General features: G+C 40.0%; 1 protein-coding gene across 21 annotated transcripts in view; it reads left to right on the forward strand.

The window, feature by feature from the left end:
• The window catches only part of PARD3 (par-3 family cell polarity regulator), a 689,179-nt gene that overhangs the window by 659,704 nt on the left and 8,366 nt on the right, over positions 1 to 21,109 (forward strand). For all 21 annotated transcript variants that reach the window (XM_036017299.1, XM_036017347.1, XM_036017963.1 and 18 more), the window contains one exon: positions 11,917 to 12,037. In XM_036017299.1, the coding sequence (XP_035873192.1) occupies positions 11,917 to 12,037 (121 nt within the window). The remainder of the gene's footprint in view (positions 1 to 11,916; positions 12,038 to 21,109) is intronic.

A 21,109-nucleotide genomic window follows, 5' to 3' on the forward strand; every position in this document is an offset into this window, starting at 1 on the left:
TGAGGAATGTGATTGCCTTTGGGATTTGCATTAAGTTTCTCATAATTCTTTTCATGGTACAGATGATGAGTAAAACTGAAAATAAACTGAAAATGACATGATATTTTCTAAGTCACTAATTTTACATGTGCACATGGACACTTATAAATATAAATATAGCATTTAGTTTCACTTTAAACTTTTTCTGTAATTGAAGATCATTTGTACATAGCCACAAGAATGTTTTTCTAAAAGTCTTAAAGGAAATATTAATACCATTTGTTATAGCTCAAAAATATCTGGGGTTATCTATAAAAAAAATGCAAACATTGTAAGAAGGTTTTTACAAACTTTATTTTTTCACTATTCAAACTTGGAAGAGAGTTTATACCTACATACTAATATAAAAGTGCTAAGAATGATGAAAAAGCTACCCTTGTTGGAAACAACTTTGCATGCATAATTAATTTGAGCACCACATTCCTACTTCACAAGCAGAAGAGAAATTGAATTCAGGTGTTTGGTGAACATATGGGGGCTTTACTGTGAATTTATGACCTGTGGTTTGAGTGTAAAACCCCAAGATACTTGCTGATAAAACTTAATGAAGCTTGTGCAGAAGAGCTATTTTTATTTGTACTTTGGTAATTGATACATTTCTTGGTTTAACCCTCCCACCCCTTCCCTTAGTACTCATAAATCTTCCAGTCTGAGCAATCCATAGTAGCAAGCCCCAGTGTAAGCCAGGTTGCTCTAATGCTTGCGAATCTGAATGTTCAAAGTCTGCTTTTCCACAGCATTTGAGTTTGTTCCTTCTTTCTTTTTTAATTTAGCAATTTATGCTTCCCTGCCTGCATGGGTGACAGGAAGCAAACCCATGCACCCTGGGAGGAAGCACTCCAAGTCCTTCTAACAGAAGCAAAAGCTTTCTCAGGGGAGACACCACTTCTCTGTGTGTTAAGAAAGCAAAGATGGAGGCCCAATGTAGCTCACTATGAAAATTTAGGCAACAAATTCATTACCATTTAAAGGTTTTCTGCCCCAGAATATGCACCTCTTCAGGGAGAAGAACCTGTAACACACACCCTAGCACTCTTTCTCTGCTTCTCTGTCTATACAGGATTTCACAAAGAATGCTCCTGATTTAAGTGCCAGGAAGGAAAACACCACGTGACAAGTGCTCCATTTTAACATACGGTGTACTGGGTTTAAATGAGAAACCTGTGTTTGCTCACTAATTTGCTGCAATTATGAAGTCATTTCTGACATCTGTAGATTTTAGCTATTTGGCGATTACAAGATCAGCAGTATTTTATGGAATTGCTAATCGGTACAGAAAACATCTAAGTGAGAAGAATGTTGTTTAGCTGGCATCTCTGGTGTCAGTCCCCGTGGCTGTGCTGGCATCCCTTTTTAGTTCAGTGACATTCTCCCCCCAAAGCTTGAGTTGTCCATGTTCAAGGACTCGTTTGTATCTACTTTCATCATGCTGACAATCTCTCTGTTTTGAAAGGATTACAGTTCTGCACATCTATGCATGACATCACAGCAAGACATTGCTTAATGATCTGAGACGCTTGTGGTCACTGCTAGCTGCCTGGTTCTAAAGCTGCCTGCCAGGTCTGCCCTACATATGTTTTTTCCAATGTCACTTTTTGCCTACTGTAATCCTGGTGTCTGTTTTAAGTGACATCTATGAAATACTTGAATTTTATATTTGCCATTGGTACAAATAAAGGGATGCAAGAAGAATTAGTAATTGGGCAAGGAAGGGAAAGGTGCTCTAATTTTTCTCCAATGAAAATGTTTCAAAAAAGAACAGTACTCTGTAAAAGTGGGCTGTATACATAATGTGCTGGATCTTTAGCCTTTCCATTTGAGTAATTACCAAGGAAGTCAATAAAGATGCCATTTCCTCAAATAAGTGATGAAAACATAGGAGCCTCCTATGAAGGTGGCATCATCACCTAAAGGCATCATCAGGCCTTCGAAAGTCAGGATCTTTGAGCATAAATGGAGTCTTGGAAGCTTTGCTACCTTCTCTGTTCTATGTGTGCTGGGATACAGACTGCAGTGAAGTTTAAGAAGTCCTGACTGTGAAATCCTGGAGCCTGATGCACTGGCCAGTGGAGAAGAAAGTTCCTTAAGCTGAGAAGTTGGCAGTTAGCACAGCTCTAGCATTGTCCCTCTGGCCTGCGCGTGGAATGTCCAAGCAAGTAATAGAAATTATTGTTTCCAAGATCTCAAAATACAATTTAGAAGTTTATTTTTGTATGTTTTAATTGAGAAAAGGAATAATGTCCTTTTGCATCCCCAATAATTGGATGCCAAGGGCAGATGTGAAATTCAGTAGCATTTGGAATAGAATTTTGTACTTGGGCCCAAAAGTAAATTACTAGGGCTGAGACTAATATAGCAAAAATGAAAAGGCTGAAGCTATAAACTAATATGGTTACCAAAAGTCTTCACTGTGTACATAATCTTTTGTAAATTCGGGATTCGAAGGATATCTGTTAACTCCTAGACTCTTGGCAAACTAAGTAAAAACAGTTTTAAAACAAAACTGTTTTGTGGACCCTGAGAAAGAAGATATGTACTAAAAAGGGCTCCTGGTGGCTATCTGGTTCAAATTAAAAACAAACAAACAAACAGACAAACCTAGCAGTCATTTCTGCAAGGGCCTCTCATGCAAACTGAACTTCACAGACAAGTCTGCACTTGTCTGCCCACCTCTGCACTGAACTGCCTGCTTGTGCTGTGTTTCTCAGCTGAGCCAGCCTTTATGAAGGAGTTCCTGGAATTCTATTTCAACCAATAGGACTGTGTTTTTCTCCATTCAATTGGTGCTATGTAGCTATATGACCATCACATCACCATCAACCAATCAGAGCAGCTTATTTCTGGCCAATTAGTACAGTGCCTTTTGGACTAATCAAACTAGGAGGATTTGGAGGGTCCTCATTTGCATGGGAACAGACCAATCAGGGACCCAGTGGCAGGGACTTCTATCTACATAAGTCAGCTTCCCTCTGGCTCTGGGAACACACTTTCCCTTTCCACAGAAGACTACCTTTCCCAGGCTGAACTTAAACACTGATGATATCCCATGGAGCAGAGCAGAGTGGCACAGAATAGAGCAAGACTAGAGCATAGCAAAAAAGCTCAGTGCAAGGGCGACCAGCACAGAGCAGAGCTGTCTAGCCACAGAGGGGCTGCCTCACAGCTGTGCTGTCTTCATACCTGTGCTGTATCACAGTTGGGTTGTTTTTCACTAAATACAGTTTCCTTCCTTGTTGCACCCCAAACTGGGTATTCCTATTGGCACTGAATTGGTGCCAGTGACCATTGGTTTAACCAGGAATGTATCCCCTTGTGAGTTGTGTGTTGACTCAGATTCTAGCAGGTCACCAGTCTCTACCAGAAAGTGAAACTAGGAGTGGGCCCTTCATTTAGTTTTGCCAAATGACCTGGTTGGCAGGTCTGTTTTCACTGCAGTCTGGAAAAACATTTCTGCTTTGGTCTCATAAAGGCTGATTTTCAGAGATCCCAGAGCCACAGTGGTGTGTTTTGGGTGAAGTGATGGGAAAGTTGACAAAAGGAGTCACCTTGATTTTCATGGAGCATTTGCGGCTATAGTTTCTAGTTTTCAGTCAAATATGTCTAGTGGAAGACATATTTGATTATTTTCATCTGCTAAGTTCTAGAAGTTACCATCTTTCAGTGGCATCTTCTGCAACAGTACAGGCTGGGCAAAAGTAGGTTTACACTTGTTTATATGGAAAAAATACAATGATTACTGAATAATACTCTGTGTTTTGCATACTTACAACTGTAACCCTACTTTTCCCCCACCCTGTATTTACTTTGTGCATTTTTCTCTAAGACCAAAACTTGGACGTAACTAACTACATAAATGACAGTGGTAAAATTTATTCCAAAAATGTGGTTCCTGTGTTTTATTCTGCTCTTCTCAACAACGTGGTTTCCCAACAGTCAGTATTTGTTTGGTTGCAGCTGTGGGCAGGGCATAGGTCTGTGTGCTTCTAGACCACTTTATTTCATTTAGCAGGAATGTATGACCTCCCTAAAATTGTTTAAGGTGATGTGGTGGTGGTAGTGTAGTATAGTGGTCTGTGCATTTGTGTGCATGTGTTTAAGGGAGGTGGGTTTAGGGAGCTTGTTATCTTTTGTTGCAATAAAACACAAGAGAGCAGACCCCACTGTACAGTAACATTTTAAGCTCCTATTTACATCCATCCACTGACATCCAAACCACGTCATATGGCCAACCTCGACACCCATGGATGTTAATTTTTTATTGCTGCATAACAGATTAACATAGACTTAGCAATCTAAAACAACACACATTTATTACATATGTTTTTGTGGGTTGAGAGTCCAGCAATGGCTTAGCTGCATCCTCTGCTCAGGGTTTCATCCCAGGTGCCAGCCTGTGTGCTCACTTGGAGGTCCCACTGGGCAGCACTGTTCCCTGCTCCTGGACTTGCTGGCAGCATTCTCTTTGTGGGTTGGTTGGTTGGTTGGTTTTGCAGCTGTAGGGTTCATGGCAGCTTTCTTCTTCAAAGCCAGAAAGGAGAGAGATGGACTATCAAGATGGACACTGTTCACATGTAATCACGACAGTAGAATCATATACATTCCTTGACCTTTTGTCTCATTTTACTGCAGAGAAGCAAGTCACAGCTGCCCACACTTAGGGGTGGGGATTTGCACAAAGGTGTGATTACCAGGAGGCAAGGGTCAGAGGCTCACTTTAAAGTCTGTCCATCACAAATATCTGCTGAACAGTTTACCCTGCCACAGGGACGAGGCATACAAAATATACATATGTTAAGTGGTTGTGATGAAGGCACAAACCTAAGAAAGAGAAACACGTGCATGTGTAAGCACTGTTAAAGAATATTTAGGTCTGAGGACAATTACTATTGAAGATTTGAAAAGAACAGGTAAACATGGGCTGGAGTAGTTAGGAAAGGCTTCTAGGAAGCGGAATTTGATTTCTTTAACTTACTGTAAAGATGGATAGGAAAGGAGAGGGTATCACAGGAGAAAAGAGAAGAGCAAATTTATCTTCCTCTTTTGTTTGGTAGCTTCTCTTATGCTAGAAATGATCACTGTCTCCCCCATGAGCACCATGGAAAGCCTGACAGGATTCATTCCCTCCCTTCTGTCTACCTCTCTCAGCCTTTTTTTCTGTGGGGAGGGGAGTGTATGCCAATATGATACCTCTTTTTCTTAAAAAAAAATGAGTGGTTGTTCTCCCTTTCATTAAATTCTGGATTGTAAAGCTATGCTCTCTATTCCAATTTTCTCTATTTCCTTTGCATAAATGTTAAAGCATTTTTACTCCAGAAAGAATTAGTCATGTCACAAACTCCTCTCAACGTATGCTGATCTGAAAAGATAGGTCAGCACTCAAGTTTGCAGGGCGGTCAGTACACTCAGGGTTTGACAGACCAGTGGGAGCTGACGCTTTAGAAGAGGCAGGGTTGTGTGCACAATGCCTGGTCATTGTTGTTTTTAATATTTGTTTCTTGGGATGGTGAGCAGGGGACCACTGGCCTTGTCTTGTTGCAGTGAAAGTAAATAGCCTGGAAAAGCAAAATGTAAAGTAGCTGCAGAATGTCAAGCATAGGTTGCAAGGTAGCTGGCAACAATTTTTTTGTGTGGCTCATCTAGGATTAAAAAAATAAAATAAGCCAACGTTTAAAATTAAGGGGGGAAACTGTAGTTCTGACTTCTCTTTTAAAAAAAATAAAAGGCATCACCAGTCCTGTATCTTTCGGGGCAGCAATCTCCTGGAACCAAGTAAGAGCTTCCCCTCTAGCCCAAGCATATTACTCCCATTTGTCACAGAATATATGTGGTGCTTCCAGTGCACTGGGGTCTCCTTCATTCTTTAGTTAGTTGCTCTTCAGGCATTGGAAATTGTCCCAGCTGTGGCACCTGTGGGCATTGTTTTCAGAGTATTTGCCATATAGCACCTACAGTGGTTTTTAATATATGCAGATTCCTAGGCCCTGCACTGGACTTGCTGAATCAGAAAACTCCCAGGGCAGTCTCAGTCAGTCAGCATTTTTTAACAAGCACTCAGAATGACTCTCACATACAATGTGTGTCTGTGAGGACCACTGTGTAAAGTTTTTCTCATTCACTCTACCTGAGGAGATGTTTGGACTGTTATCCGTGGAGCAGAGGTGCAGGATGGGCTCCAGGCTCGCTGCCAGCAGCAGCATGGTGCACTTGGCAGGAGTGGGACGTTCAGCTGCTGCTGTGAAGCGCACTGCAGTAGTCCAGTCCGAAGGTCCTAAAGCCTCACATACTGTGTGGCCGGCCTCTGACCAGAGAGGATTCATCCCATGGTCATTATGGATTTTTTTTACATGAAAGGCACTTTCATAATTCCCCTTCTTACCCCTCCTTTCTGTAGACTTTTGGTAAATTATGATTTATTGACTTCTCATTAAGAGTGTTACTGTCTCACTCACCCATCGGATTGACTCAGGTGGTAATATTTGTTACATTCCTCTCAAGAAAAATGATCAACTTTAAGTTGTCAGTAAACCTAAGTATAAGTTGATTGGGGTGTGTAGCCATCATTGCTAATATTTAAAATTTTTTTGGCCCCCACAGCAGAAGAGCTAACCAACAACACTAGAAGTCTCTTTGTGAATTATTGGGTCATTATAGACCGGCCTGTTTCCCAGGCCGGGGCCGCTGTGGTGGCTCCATCTCCTGAAGCCAGGATCTTACCTTCAGATGCGAACTGTTGTTCCCCAAGGACTCTGGATAGTCAAGTCTTTGGAAGTCATCATCAATCATGAAAACCACTGCAGCCTGCTTTCTAATTTCAACCCATAGAGTGGCTTTTCTAGTCTTAGGCAAGTTGGTTGGTGTTCTCTAGAGCACAGGAAGACAGGAAAAGAATATGCAACAGTAGTCTCACCAGCTGCTCAGGTTTGGAAATAAGGGAGGAAGTAACTTCCAGAACTCATCTTATACTATGAATAACATTGAAGTCACCAGAATTTAAAATTAAGAACAGCGGGTCAACTTCTTTTGTTGGCAGGTATACTTTCCATTAATCAAAAATAGGAGGAAGTCACTTTTCATCAATGGTTTGGACTTCATGAACTTATTAATTATGGGATTAAAGCTGTCTGTGCTACATGAACATAATAGAGAAATATTTCTAGTTAGATTTGTAAAATACTCTGTCAGTCAAGCCTCCTGCAATTCTGCTACTAACATATGAAGTATGCCAGGACCAAAAAGGGTACAGCTGGAAGGATGACACTGAGATTAAAGAATGCTCATTTTTCTATCTGTCTTGTGAGTGTAACGATCCTCATGCCTGTACCATCAGTTTCAAATACAATACAGAGTAAGGAGTTATAGCCTAGGCATCACATTGGGAAGCCAGTACAGAAAATGCATCTGTTCAGACAAATATGTTTTTTTTAAGATTTTATTTATTTATTTTTAGACAGGGAAGGGAAGGAGAAAGAGAGAGAGAGAGAGAGAGAGAGAGAGAGAGAGAAACATCAATGTTCAGTTGCTGGGGGTCATGGCCTGCAACCCAGTCATGTAGCCTGACTGGGAACTGAACTTGCGACACTTTGGTTCACAGCCCGAGCTCAATCCACTGAGCTACGCCAGCCAGGGCCAAACAAATATGTTTTAAAAGCCAGTAGGAATAGTATCCTGCCTGGCTCAAGAGTGTGGAGGGCACGTTTTGAGACTATAAATATGGACCGAAGCCTTGTGTTGAGTAGCACATTTTACAGACCCATTAACCTTTCATGTTTGTTCTCAGGCTAATCAGTTCCAAAGATTTGTCAGAAGAAGACCATAGGGAAGAGAAGCTTTTATTGACTGGGAAAATAATCAAATTGAATATATTAACAAGACAGTCCAGAAGCTCTAATTAAATTGATAGAAACATAAAGGTGATAGGGACCTACCCTGTACATTAAATAGTGAAAGACTATCCCATATTCCTGGAAGATGTTAATACTTTGATCCTATACATGAATATTTTCAATTTCAGATTTCTAAGCCTTTGGAATTCTTCAAAATATACTTTACCATGGCAGACTTGCCTTTTTTACTATATTTTATTGATTATGCTATTACAATGGTCCCAATTTTTCCCACTTCGCCTCCTCCACCCAGCATCTCCCACTCCCTCAGCAGTTTTCCCCACCCTTTGTTCACATCTGTGGGGCACCCATGTAAGTTCTTTGGCAACTCATTTCCTCTACTGTTCTTAACATCCTCCTGCCTATTCTATACCTACCAATTTTTATTTCTTAATCCCTTCACCTTTTCCCCCATTTTCCCAACCCCCATCCCAACTGATAGCCCTCCAAATGATCTCCATATCTATGATTCTGTTTCTGTTCTGCTTAGTTTTTTTAGATTCAGTTGTTAGTTATGTATTTATTGCCACTTTAATGTTCATAGTTTTGATCTTCTTTTTTTTTTAAGCAAGTCCCTATAACATTTCATATAATAATGACTTGGTGATGATGATGAACTCCTTAGCTTTACTTTGTCTGGGAAGCACTTTATCTGCCCTTCCATGCTAAATGATAGCTTTGCTGGATAGATCTAGGTTATAGGTCCTTGCTTCTCATCACTTTGAATACTTCTTGCTGGTTCCTTCTTGCCTGCAAAGTTTCTTTTGAGAAATCAGCTGGCAGTGTTATGGGAACTTATTTATGGGTACTATTTGCTTTTCTTTTGTGGCTTTTAAGATTCTCTCTTTATCTTTAACCTTTGCATTTTAATGTTATGTGTCTTAGTGTGATCCTCTTTGCACCCATCGTGTTTAGGACTCTCCGTGCTTCCTGGACTTGTATGTCTATTTCCTTCACCAATTAGGGAAGTTTTCTTTCATACTTTTTTTCAAATTTCCAACTTCTTGCTCTTTCTCTTCTTCTTCTGGCACCCCTGTGATGTGAATGTTCATATGCTTGAAGTTGTCCCAGAGGCTGCTTACACTATTCTGGGTTTTTTTTTATTCTTTTTTCTTACTGTTCTGATTGGATATTTTTTGCTTCCTTATGTTCCAAATCATTGATTTGATCCTCACCTTCATCTACTCCATTTTTGATTCCCTGTAAATCATTCTTTATTTCAATTAGTGTATCCTTCATTTCTGATTGGATCATTTTTATGCTGTTGAAGTACCCACTGAGTTCCTTTAGCATCCTTATAACCAGTGTTTTGAACTCTGTTTCTGTTGGATTACTTATTTCCACTTTGTTTTGTTCTTATTTTGGAGTTTTTGTCTCTTCTTTCATTTGGGCCATATTTTTTTGTCTCCTCACTTGGGCAGCCTCCCTGTGTATGTTTCTATGTATTAGGTAGAGCTCCTTTGACTCCCTTTCTTGGTAGCATGGCTTAGTGTAGTAGGTGTCCTGTAGGGTCCAGTGGCACAGCCTCCCCTATCATGTAAGCAAGGGTACTTGAGGTGTGCCCTCCATGTGGGCTCAGTACTCACTTCCCCTGTATTTGAGTCTTGATTACTGTCAGCTGATCAACAGAAGGAATATACCCAAGCCAGTCAGCTGGTAGGACTGGCTGTGACCACTAGCTACCAATTACCTCCCTCCATGGCTTGTGGAGGTGGTTAGGTGGTGGTGCTCTGGCGTGGTCTGTAACTGCCAACTGGGTGCACAGACTCTGGGGTTTCTTGGGTAGTACAGGCCCAGGTCAGCCCCCACCTGTGCTCTGTCTGAGGCCACTTGGCATAAGCTATAAGTGATCTGCAGGTGGCTGCTGCTAGTGCCAGGCCTGGGGCCACTTAGTAAGAAATACAGGGATTGGGCTCAGCTGTTGCCCATTTCAGTGGATTTAGGAAGGTTTGAAGCTGGGGCCAAGCCAGACCATTCACATGGAAAAGCCACTGCTAACAGCTTGGGTGGGCCTGTAAGTTGGATGGGGCGGAGCCTTAGGACAGGATGGGGCAAACTTTGTGAGCCAGTAGGGTGACTCCACACTGTGGCCCTGGGTGGTGGAGGACTCAGAAAAGGAACAGTGGCCTCTCCATGCAGTTCTGTCCAGGAGGAAGCTGTCCCCCAGCCCTCTCTCTGATACAAGACACTTCAGTACTTCCCCATATGCCACTTGTGCCTTTCTAGCTGCTGTCCCAGTGCTGGAGCCCAGAGAGAGTGAGTCTGAGTAAGTCTGTGTGTGGGGCCCTTTAAGAGGAGATGCATGAGACTTCTTTAGTTTTTTTCACTTACCCAACCACCACTGGGTTTCCAGTCAGAAGTTATGGAAACTTACCTTCCTGTCACTGAAACCTTGGGCTGGGTGGTCTGATGTGGGACTGGGATCTCTTCCAGAGATATCCCTCCTGATTTTTACCTACCACCCATAGGTGTGGGATCAGCCCTTTCCACATCTCCACCCCTTTGCTCCTCCTACCTGCTTGGATGAATGTGGTTTCTTTGATTCCTTAGTTGTCAGACTTCAGACAGCTTGATTTTCTGATGGTTCTGAGTGATAGTTGTTCTGTAGTTTAGCTGTAATTTTGCTGTGGTCATGAGAGGAGACAAGCTGCATTTACCTGCACCTCCATCTTGACCCAAAGTCCTGACTTTTTTTTCCAAGCTATGTCTCCTAAATTTTATCATTAAGGGGTGTGTGCAGCCAAAGGATCTCAGAGACACACTGAGTTACCAGGGTAATTTGTTTTCAATGAAAAGACCTCATCTTTTTAATAGTTTACAGCTTCCTATTCTGCTAGCAGCACAAGGGTATATATGATACATACAAGGCTTGGCCCTTGTCCTCAAGAGGTCTGAAATCTTGCTGGGGAGACAATATATGCCTAATGTGCTTGAATAGCTCTCCTGATAGGATGCAACCGAGTGCTCTGGGAATGGAAGAAACCAAAAGTGGCATGAAATTTAAGTTTGATTTAATTTTGGTTATGTCTGTTATTCTTGTAAAGTTGTAAAATATTGTCTTCAAAATTTGTATGATTTTATTAAAAAGTGGCTTTGGAGTACAATATGTTTTATTAAGTGATACAACATGGCATAGTGGAATGAGTGCTGGGCTAGAACCCAGAAGAATCTGCATTCTTGTCTTACTTTCCCCACTGTGCAGCTGGGAGGCTTCTAAAAAGTCACTTACTGTCTTTGAATGACAGTTTCTGCGTTGAGGCATGTGTGTGTGCATGGGTGTATGTGTGAAATCCCGCCTTCTGAACCTATCTAATAAGCTTTTGTGAGGATAAACCAAATTCAGTGCTAGAAAAAGGAAGGCAACATCATTATGAACCGATTACATCAAACTAGCACCTGAAGTTATTTTTAAAATGCTTTTCATTTATGCTGTGAGAGCTGCATTTTGTTCATGGACCTCCTATAACTCATAAATAGGAACTTCACATAATGGAATTATGAAAATAGTGCTCTGAGACTATATTGTATGATGTTATCTCACTTGATTGTTACCAGTACAATATTTAGAGCAAAAATTATTATTATGTCCTATATATATAAACTGCAGGTCAGAGGCATCAAGTGCCTAAGTCTGAGGAGGTGGAGGAGCTAGGACTAGACCCTGGTATTTCTGACTTTTAATGCAATGTTCTGTCCAAAAAATTTTGACTGCCAGCACCTTGCCAGATTACGAAAGGAAATGAGGCTTTTATAGAACTGCATAAAAAAGGAATGTCTGAGATTGCTGCTCACCCTCTTGAGTATCTGTCTGAAACAACTTCAATGAGTCTTAATCAAAATGAAAACATGTTTTTAGTGCCCTGATACTGTTTTTAAAATTCACATGCTCTTAAATAGCATCATTTCCCAGCAAAATGCCATTTTTATTCCTAGTAACTGCAAGTCACAGATTGTATGTGTGAAGGGTGTTCATTATTGTCCTTCTCTCTTTTAGCAACAGAGCAACTCCTAGCAACCATGATCGGATACAGCGTCTGCGGCAGGAGTTCCAGCAGGCAAAGCAGGATGAAGATGTAGAAGATCGGCGACGTACCTATAGCTTTGAACAACCCTGGGTAAGTATTTGGTTCATCAGTACAATGGATATTCCTGCAACTTTCTGCAGTAACAGCCACTAAGCTGTGACATCAGTCTTTTATGAAATGAGACAAGATGGAGCCAAACTCCTTTGACCTTTAACATAATGACCTTTTCCCTCATTTCCTTCTGGGTTTCATCATTGCTAATTTCATTTTACATCTTATCGCACCATCTGTCCATTGCACAATACATTTCATTTGCCTTATAACAAGACATAGCAAAATATTCTTGCTCTCAATTATGCATGTTTTTAAGTTCAGTAAATATTTTTCTATATATATTTTTCTCAGAATCAGAACCAGAATAAATTAGTTCAGCACATGTCCATTGTATATCTACTATTTCAATATATGAAAGTACAGTATTTAGTAATTCTTTTTTCTCATTCTTCCATGGCCCCTTTGTGTATTTGCTGAATCCCTCTCGTTTGTCTGCCTCTATCCCTATTCTAGTTTATCCTCCACACAACTGCCAGAGTGATCTTTCTAAAGCAAAACTTTGAATGCCCTCTCAATGCCCACAAGGTACAGCCCAAACTGCACAGCGTGGCACGCTAATCCTCCTCAGACTTGCTCTAGACTCATGCTTCCGTCTTGTGTTTAGCCTTAGTGACGATGGCACTTCTGGGAATGGGAAGAGTTAGAGCAGACTTGGGGCTTCAAGATGATGGGAATTTTGAAGAGTCTCTTTGGAAGCTTGAGAGAGAGTCAATTAGGGGTGAATAAATAAGGCTGCCTGAGGCAAGAAAACTTACTGGAGAGTGTTAGTAAGGTCCCATCAACATGGTAATGTGACCATAACCAACAATGCTTAGAGGACTGGCAATAAAAAAAACAATTTCTTAGATTAACTGTGTGACAGGGGTTGGCAGGACAGTCATGACAGAAAGTCAAAGACGGTACTGTACAATCCTGGTGAGGACACAGATGAGGGTGTCATCCAGTCTGGATAGGGTGGTAAATACAGCTCATGGAAGAATGATTCTGATTGTCTAGGAGGATGCGAGAATGATCATCAGTCTAGGGGTCATGAAACCTAGAAGGCTATTGTCTTGGGAGTTGAGGATTTTGGAGGTAGCCCAGTCCTGGGTGATGAAATCCAAAGTGTGACATCCATGCATGTGAGTTCCTGAAGTAGAGTAGAGAGCAGGGTAGAAAAAGTTAACGAGCTTTGGCCAGGTGGTCCATTTGGTTGGAGTGTCATCCCTTATACCAAGTGATCATGGATTCAATCCCTGGTCAGGGCACATACCTAGGTTGTGGGTTCCATCCCCAGTTGGACACATATGGGAGGCAACCCATTGATGTTTCTCTTATGTTGATGTTTCTATTTCTTTCTTTCTCTCTTCCTCCCTCTCTTTCTCTAAAACCATTAAGCATATCAGGTGAGGATTTTTTAAAAGGTGAATGAGTTCAGGTCAAAGCATTGGAAATATAATTATAGTAGATATTTGCAAGAGTAGAGACTGCAAGAAGGACAGTGTTGGGAAAGACTTGAATAAAGAAAAAATGATCCTGCTTTGGTTGGGGGAAGGTAAATGACCCACCTAACACAGAAATAAGAGGTTAGTAATGCTGCAGAGAAGAGAGAAAGGTAGAAATGTAGTGTGAGTTTTTAATGTGAGAGTGAAGGAATGAAGAAGGACAGAATCAGAACAGAACACTGTCCCACTAGCCAGGTGACCAGCTCTCCAGGCCTCAGTTTCCTTACTAGTAGATCAGCTTGGTTAAAATAGATGACTGAGTGTGTTATTCAACCCTTTGTTAGAATAGCACGTAAGAGGAAGCCCAGGGCATAGAGTAAAGCAGATGAAAGTAGAACTTCTCCAAGTGTGGTCCAAGACCAGCATCTTCCCAGTGCTCCCAGTGCTGGGAGCATGTTAGAAATGCACCTTCTGGTCATGCCTCAGACCTACTAGATCTGAACCTCTATGGGTGGGGCCCAGGAAACTGTATTTTAACAAGCCCTCCCAGTCTCTCTAAAGCATGTTCAATTTTGAGAAGTACTGCTGTAAAGTTTATATCGTTTCTGAGATTCTCTTTGGTCTTAAAATTCAACACCCTCAATATACTTTACACAATACCAGAGAGTTATAAAGGGTTTTGATCACTGGATTGATTTAGTTATCAAATTGGAGTTGATGGAAGATGAATTCTGTGAATGAAAGGAGAAGACCAAACAATCGGAGAACCATTACTAGTGTGGCAGGTTTCATTGTAAGTCAAGTGAGGAAGACTGGGCCTAGAGCAGGCAATTGGCAATATGAGACCAACACCCACTAATAAAAACTCCTCCTGAAATCAATCCTAACCCAACTTTGGGATGTTCTGGAACAAGTCTAGCATATTTAATGTCTAAGAAAATCTCTCAATTGTCCTCTGCAACAGGATTAAATTAATGGCATTTTTAATAAAGTATGTAGCTTATTTTTCTAGCTGACCAAGTAAATTGAGTCATTTCCATGTAACAATATAACAGAATTATTTTAATCTATTTACGTTGTTTGGCGTAAGTGACTCAAGTAGGCTTTTCTTGTTATATGTGGAAAACATCTCTAACTGTGCACATTTGAAAAGAGTAATGAGTACAGGGTAACTTAAAGAAGAGAACAGCAACTGCATATGGAAATGGGGCTCATACGCAGTTTCAACCTGCAGAATCCCCTGTGGGTTTCTCATTCCCACCTCCTGCCATGAGGAGCTGTGTGACACCGTTTTACTTTACCTGGTAATGTGGATGTCAAACCAGCATATTCACACCATTTATTCTTAATGATTTAATTCACCAAGTTTCTTCAGTGCTTCCTATGTTGTAGTCATTGCGTTTGGTGATGAAAATAAAGACAAGAAAACAAAGAAGGCCCTTTGACCTCTACAGTGGAGCTGGTACAGAGGAAAGCAATCTGTTCAGTTGGTGACAGGGGTATGCATGGACTTTTGAGCACAGAGAACCACGCCCAAATCAATTGTTAGGGGTCAGGAAGGCTTGAAAGAACACCTCTTTAAAGTTGGAATATATTTTAAATGTAAAAGGTTGAGAACCAAGATTGATTTGATTTATTTCTTGTTAGCAATATTTCTCATTATCCACATGCAACAGCTCCAAGTTTGTGTGAGGCTAAAGGAGCATTTCCTACTTTTTAGCTCTTGTGTTTTTTGTTGGGAGATATGGAAATGATATGATACTCATTTTGTTTTATTTTTTTGAATGGGGGCCATGAATATATTGGCATATGTTTCTATATTATCTACTTAATATGAACAATCACATTAGGAAAAATGTTTGACAAAATCTTCTGGATTTAGAAACTCAACTACTGAAGGTCATAGGTCAAATTATTGTATAGCAAAATGCCATAGCACCTTTAGACAGGCAACTTGGCTTGTATTATCACTTCCTGTAATGAGTGAGCAGGGAATTATTAGGATGACAGGCCGATTACTTTAGGAGTGGAATAATTTCCTAAATTGTGGGTCAGACATTGACCTTTTCTTTGTATTTATTTTATTTTCAAACAGTTGAGATTTTGCTGTATAATCTCCATTTCCTGGTCATGTAAATGAGCAGAAAGTGACTATAATTCTACTTAGTATATTAATTTTCATACCAATTCTCATTGTTACCCTAATAAGGGCTGCCTGCTTATTCCAAGTGTAGGTTGGTCTGTGGTTTTTATTATGTTTTTTTACAAACTGAGCTTTGAGTATTTTGAAATCTTTTTTCTTTTCCTGTATATATCCTGACCTTGAAAGGTCACTGTTTTGAAAAAATGATACCATGATCTCACCCACTGGAATGGTTGTAATCATTTTAGTTTTAAGGAACCACAAGCTCATCTTCCAGCTGTGTACAACTTAGACCATATTAGTCAAAATTACCATGCTTATTAGAAATGCCCACACACAAAGTGCAACCAGATGTATCATACAGAAAAATATCCAAGCCAATCACTTTCCTTACAGAGAGAGGCTGCAGAAAATTAATGCAAGTAGCCCTTTTCAATTCATCCATTTTCAAAATATTCTCTCTAAACTCTAACAGCACAGAATGCACCTGTTTCTGGGCCTTTGTTCAAAATAATGTCTGGGCCTGAGGAAGCTGATTTGTGGCACAAAAGGTCTTTAGACAAGCAGAGGCCCAGAAAATTTCCTTAGCTCCATAATTGAACTGAATTCTCTCTGCAGTTGAGTAAGAAAAGCAAAAAAAAGGAATTTCTTCCCCACATAGTGCCAGGTGCAACATAAATAAAGCAGTAAGTTGCTTTAAATCTTCCCTAAGATAATGGAACAATAGCTGAGGTTAGGGTTATTACCACAGAGCTCAGATATGGACAGGACTTAGTGTTGCTCTTAAAAGATTTAAATTGCAGGCTGCAGACATAAGTATAGAATGCTGTTAAAACTTTGAAGATACCCGAGTGTTGTCCACAAGGAGACTTGCTGGCTGAGATGCCTGATGGATGGGATAATGGAGCCTTTAATAGCAATATTGCTAAATCCTTCCCTTCCCAAGTTGGTAGTGACTGAGAGCAGTTTAGTTCTTCAGATAGAAAATTGGTCCTCTGTGATGTGAATATCCTCTTCTCCTCCAAGCTTTTTTCCAAGCTGTCTGTCTTTAAACAAATTTCCCCAAAAATCTGTCTGGGACTTTTAATGGCTCCTGTACCATTGTAAGGTTTTGCCTGCTTTAATTAAAGAGTCAATCTATCTACAGTACGCAACCACCCTGCACCCCTTATAGTGCATGCCCATAATTTGACTCAAAAAATGCCTTCTCACTTAACAGCCTTGCAGTAGTGGTACTCCAGTTCAGTTTGGGTGGAAGTCACTTCCTTTGGAAATTGGCCTGGAGAAAGCCATTTTCACAGCAAAGGGGTACTCTTTCCTCATGGCAAAAACCTTCGTGTTTCTGCAAAGTAGGCTCCTTTTCTTCTAGCCCCTGCCCTGTACTGTTGGTCAAAGTGACCCATGGGCCATTTTACCGGGAGGGACCTGTGGTGATAGAGGCTCGTAAGCGGCCTTAGCTGTGGTGGGCTTACGACCCTGGAGTTGGGGTGTGTTTGGAGAGCTACCCTGTTGTTTTCAGTGGAGCTGCTACTTAAGATGGGGGAAAAATAGGTCCAAATGCAGGTTGGGAAAAATGAGATGAAGACAAATAGTATATTAAAACCCAAACATGTATTTATAAAAACTTTCTGAGGGAAATTGGCATGCTATGCATATTTTTCAACCATTACTCACATTATTAGTAGCAATTAAGCTTTTCAACATTCAGAATCTCCAAGAGTTCAATTGATAGTTGTCTAAATATAGCAGGTGGTGGGGTAGAGGTGGAGGGCTGGGAAGGTGGGATCCATAGACAAAGATAACTTTGGGCTAAAGGTATAAATAAGCCCCCTATAGAAAGTAACAACCCATGTTAGCAATGGCCACTCTTTTTTTTTAAGATTTTATTTATTTATTTTTAGAGAGGGAAGGGAGGGAGAAAGAGAGAGAGAGAGAGAAACATCAATGTGCAGTTGCTGGGGGCCATGGCCTGCAACCCAGGCATGTGCCCTGACTGGGAATCAAACCTGCGACACTTTGGTTCACAGCCCGCGCTCAATCCACTGAGCTACACCTGCCAGGGCAGCAATGGCCACTCTTAATCATAGTAAACTGTTTATACTCTGTATGATTCAGTGACATAGAAATTATTTTGCCCCCTACCAAATCTTTAAATTACACTTATATACCAGAATATGGAATTCATATTAGGGCCACAGCACATTTGAGTTGCTCAAATAAGGATTGTAAGTCCCAAGAGGATATGGTTAGTCTTGTTCTTATTGTCACTCTCATCACACTCATCATCACCCTCACCACAGGCTCATCCACAGCATGCACACTTGTGTATTCTGGTTTTCTTTTCCACATGCCTGGCACATACATGAAAATTTGAAAAATTTTTATTCATAATTTAAGTAGAAAACTCACCTAAATTATCATTTATAAGAAAACTATGTGTGTTTATGTGAATATATACAAGTGTACAAATACGTGCTTATGTTATTTTTAAGCTATATGAAGGAAAATTAGAACATTAAAAATTGTTGTATTTTATGTAAATATTAATAAAACAATAGTGAATTTTATTTCATAAGTGACACGTTCACTTTTCTATTAACCTCTAAAAATTGTATATTATACCTAGTTCTTATTAGCACTGAAGCTTTGTACTGTATATATTTATTTTTGTTCTTTTTTTAGTCTGTTAACTACTAGCAGTTTTGGTTTCATGTATTTTCTATTGTCTATTTTTATTTTGGAAAAATAAGTGATTTTATTTAATTGAGAGAAATGCTTAGTTAATGACTCAATTTAGTGAAACACTGTATAGAAGCTATTTAGCTATTTTTATTTTGTTTTACACTAGTAAGTGATACCAAATTGTATAGCTCTCCCAAGCTTTATATTATTTTTATATAGTATAAATAGTATCTCTTTAGTAATCATTATAAAGACCAGTAGTTTGGAGCTCATTTACAGAAGCAATGTGCATAGTTTTCACTTGATACTTTAACATCAGCCACAGAGAGGTTCACTTATCATGGCCCTTCAGCACACTGTGTAATAGATACTCATGGACTGTTTCATCGTACAACCTCTGTCATATGGCCTTGGCAACTTGGCAACTTGGGTGATTTTCTTTTTTCCTTGAAAGGTCATTGCTTGTCACCAATATCATCAACAAGAAGGCCAGAGTTATTGCCTTGTTATTTGATGAATCTCCAGAATTATTCCAGTGTTGCTTTACCCGCGTGTTTCTCTGTGTAGATATCACTTTGCTGTTGTAGCTGTTGATGCTGTTTTCTTTGAAAACAAGCACTTCTCTCTGGGGATACCAGTTATATCTTTCTTCACTTATGTCTATGTTTTTGTAATTTGGGATGCTTCATACATTATTCTGTTTCTGCCATAGGGATGGAAAACCACATACTTAAAAGTCAGAATTATTGATTGTAGTTCTGGTCCCACAATTTACATTTTTATGAGATTGTCATTGAAATCATGAATGAGGTTATTTTTTATTTAGGCCAAGTGTAAAACTTTCCAGATGAACTTATTTAGTTATTACTTTAAGCTGATTATATATTCAGTCTTCCTTGAAATTTGTGGCCCAGTAAAGTTTCATCATAAAGATATGGGTGATTCCTTTTAATAAGCAACCCTTTTGTATGCTCTGAAAAGAGAAATTGAGTAAATATTAATGGTAAACCTGAGATTCATATTTTGTTATACTGAGTATAATAGTGTGAAATATGTCAATATGCTGATACCAAACTTCTTTACCCATTTTAAGCTTCAGAGGCCATCTGATGATCATTTCATTGTTGGAGTTCATCAAGATGCAGCTAGATGATTGCTGCTCACAAAGTTTGAGGTGAACAGTGTCAGGAAACATGCATTTCTTTGAGGCAGTTGAGGAAACAAAGCCTTTCAACATTTTTCTTTCTCTATAGGAATCAAATTTTTAGGCTTCTTGAAGAAACAACTTGAAAATACCCCTGAAATTTCTATGAGACCTTGCATTTTCTTTTTACATGTCCACAGCAGTGTGTCACAGAACAGCATGAGCCTACATAGCTGGTTATGAAATCTTGCTGCAGAATGCCAGATCTTTCAAGGCTGCTTGACACATGTACATAGCTTATTCTGAGTGAAAAGGAAAGGGAATGAGGGCATGAAGAAAATTGTGTAGTGTTTTCTTGCTTTGCTTTCCCTTTGTCCAGTGGCTTCTTTCAGAAGTCCCTGGCTCACCATGAAACTAGAACAGCTTGGTTTCTTGTTTAGCCAGCCTCATCCAGTGTAATGGAAGAAAATGTCTGTCTTCCTTAATGCAGTTGATGAACAGTTGGTAGATGTTTTGTTTGTATAAGCGAACTCACTTAGTGAAGTGCTGTCCTTGCTAAAGGCACCACTGATGTGTTATTTGACCGGTGTTGTGGAGAGGGTCTCTAAACACACATTTGTTCCAATGAGTGTGGCTATAAACACCCACTAGTAGAAACTAGGGTATTGTAAAGCCTAATCTCTTCACACGTTATTTTTGCATCAGGATATTTTTAATATGTTCACTGACTATGCCCATATGCTTTGAAATTTTTTCCCTGTATATTGCCATGTTATTGCTTACCAACAAATAAGATAATGCTGGCCAGGCAGAAAGAGGGTAATAGAGGATGATTGCTTGCTGTTCACACAAAAGACAACTATAGGAGCCACCTTTAAGTAACAGGCCCACGTGTTTTCTTGCAGCTCCTTCAAATGAATGCTATGACTTTTATTATTCAGAAAATTATTACCATCAAAGTCTGCCATTCACTTCCAACTCTAAAAGAAAATCATTAACTTATTTTTAACAGACATTCTTCACACAGGATATGCCTGTTGCACAATGTTGCATAACACCAAGGGGAACAGAGGTTAGCATGCACCAAAAGGATTATTTAAGAGTGTGTGCCAGTGATGCTGGGATAAACCATTGTTTATCCCAGTGATGTTGAGTATGTGTAGCATTAGAGACACTGGTGTCTATTTTGAGCAGAGCCACTTTCATTTCAGAAGGCCAGATCTGGAAGGTAACTTAAAACCTGTCAGTGAGAAGCCAGAGCATTCACAGGGCTTGAGACCTGTGTATACATCCAGTATCTGGTTTGGACGAGAGGCCATCAGCAGAAGACCTGCTGACCAAAGCCTTTAGCCAGCAAGATTGAGCATTTCTCTATAGGATATAGTTAACCTAGGTAAAAATGCCATTTTCTAGTCACTAAGGCAGAAATGTCTTCTCTCATAACCAACTCAAGTAGCTGTTAGCTTTCAGGTTTATTCTTTTGATAAGCATTTCTATTCCCCATTTGGCTGCCATCTATGGACTGGGGGAGACCTGTACATGGCTAACAGTGGCTAGTTTCAACTAATCTTAGTTCAGAAGTTAACTGTCATTATTTAGGAAAAGGGGGATCAGCTCGTGTTGTATCCTACTGTTAAACTAAAATATGTAACTAT

Source organism: Phyllostomus discolor, chromosome 1 (assembly GCF_004126475.2).
Source record: "Phyllostomus discolor isolate MPI-MPIP mPhyDis1 chromosome 1, mPhyDis1.pri.v3, whole genome shotgun sequence".
NCBI classification, from domain to species: Eukaryota; Metazoa; Chordata; class Mammalia; order Chiroptera; family Phyllostomidae; genus Phyllostomus; species Phyllostomus discolor.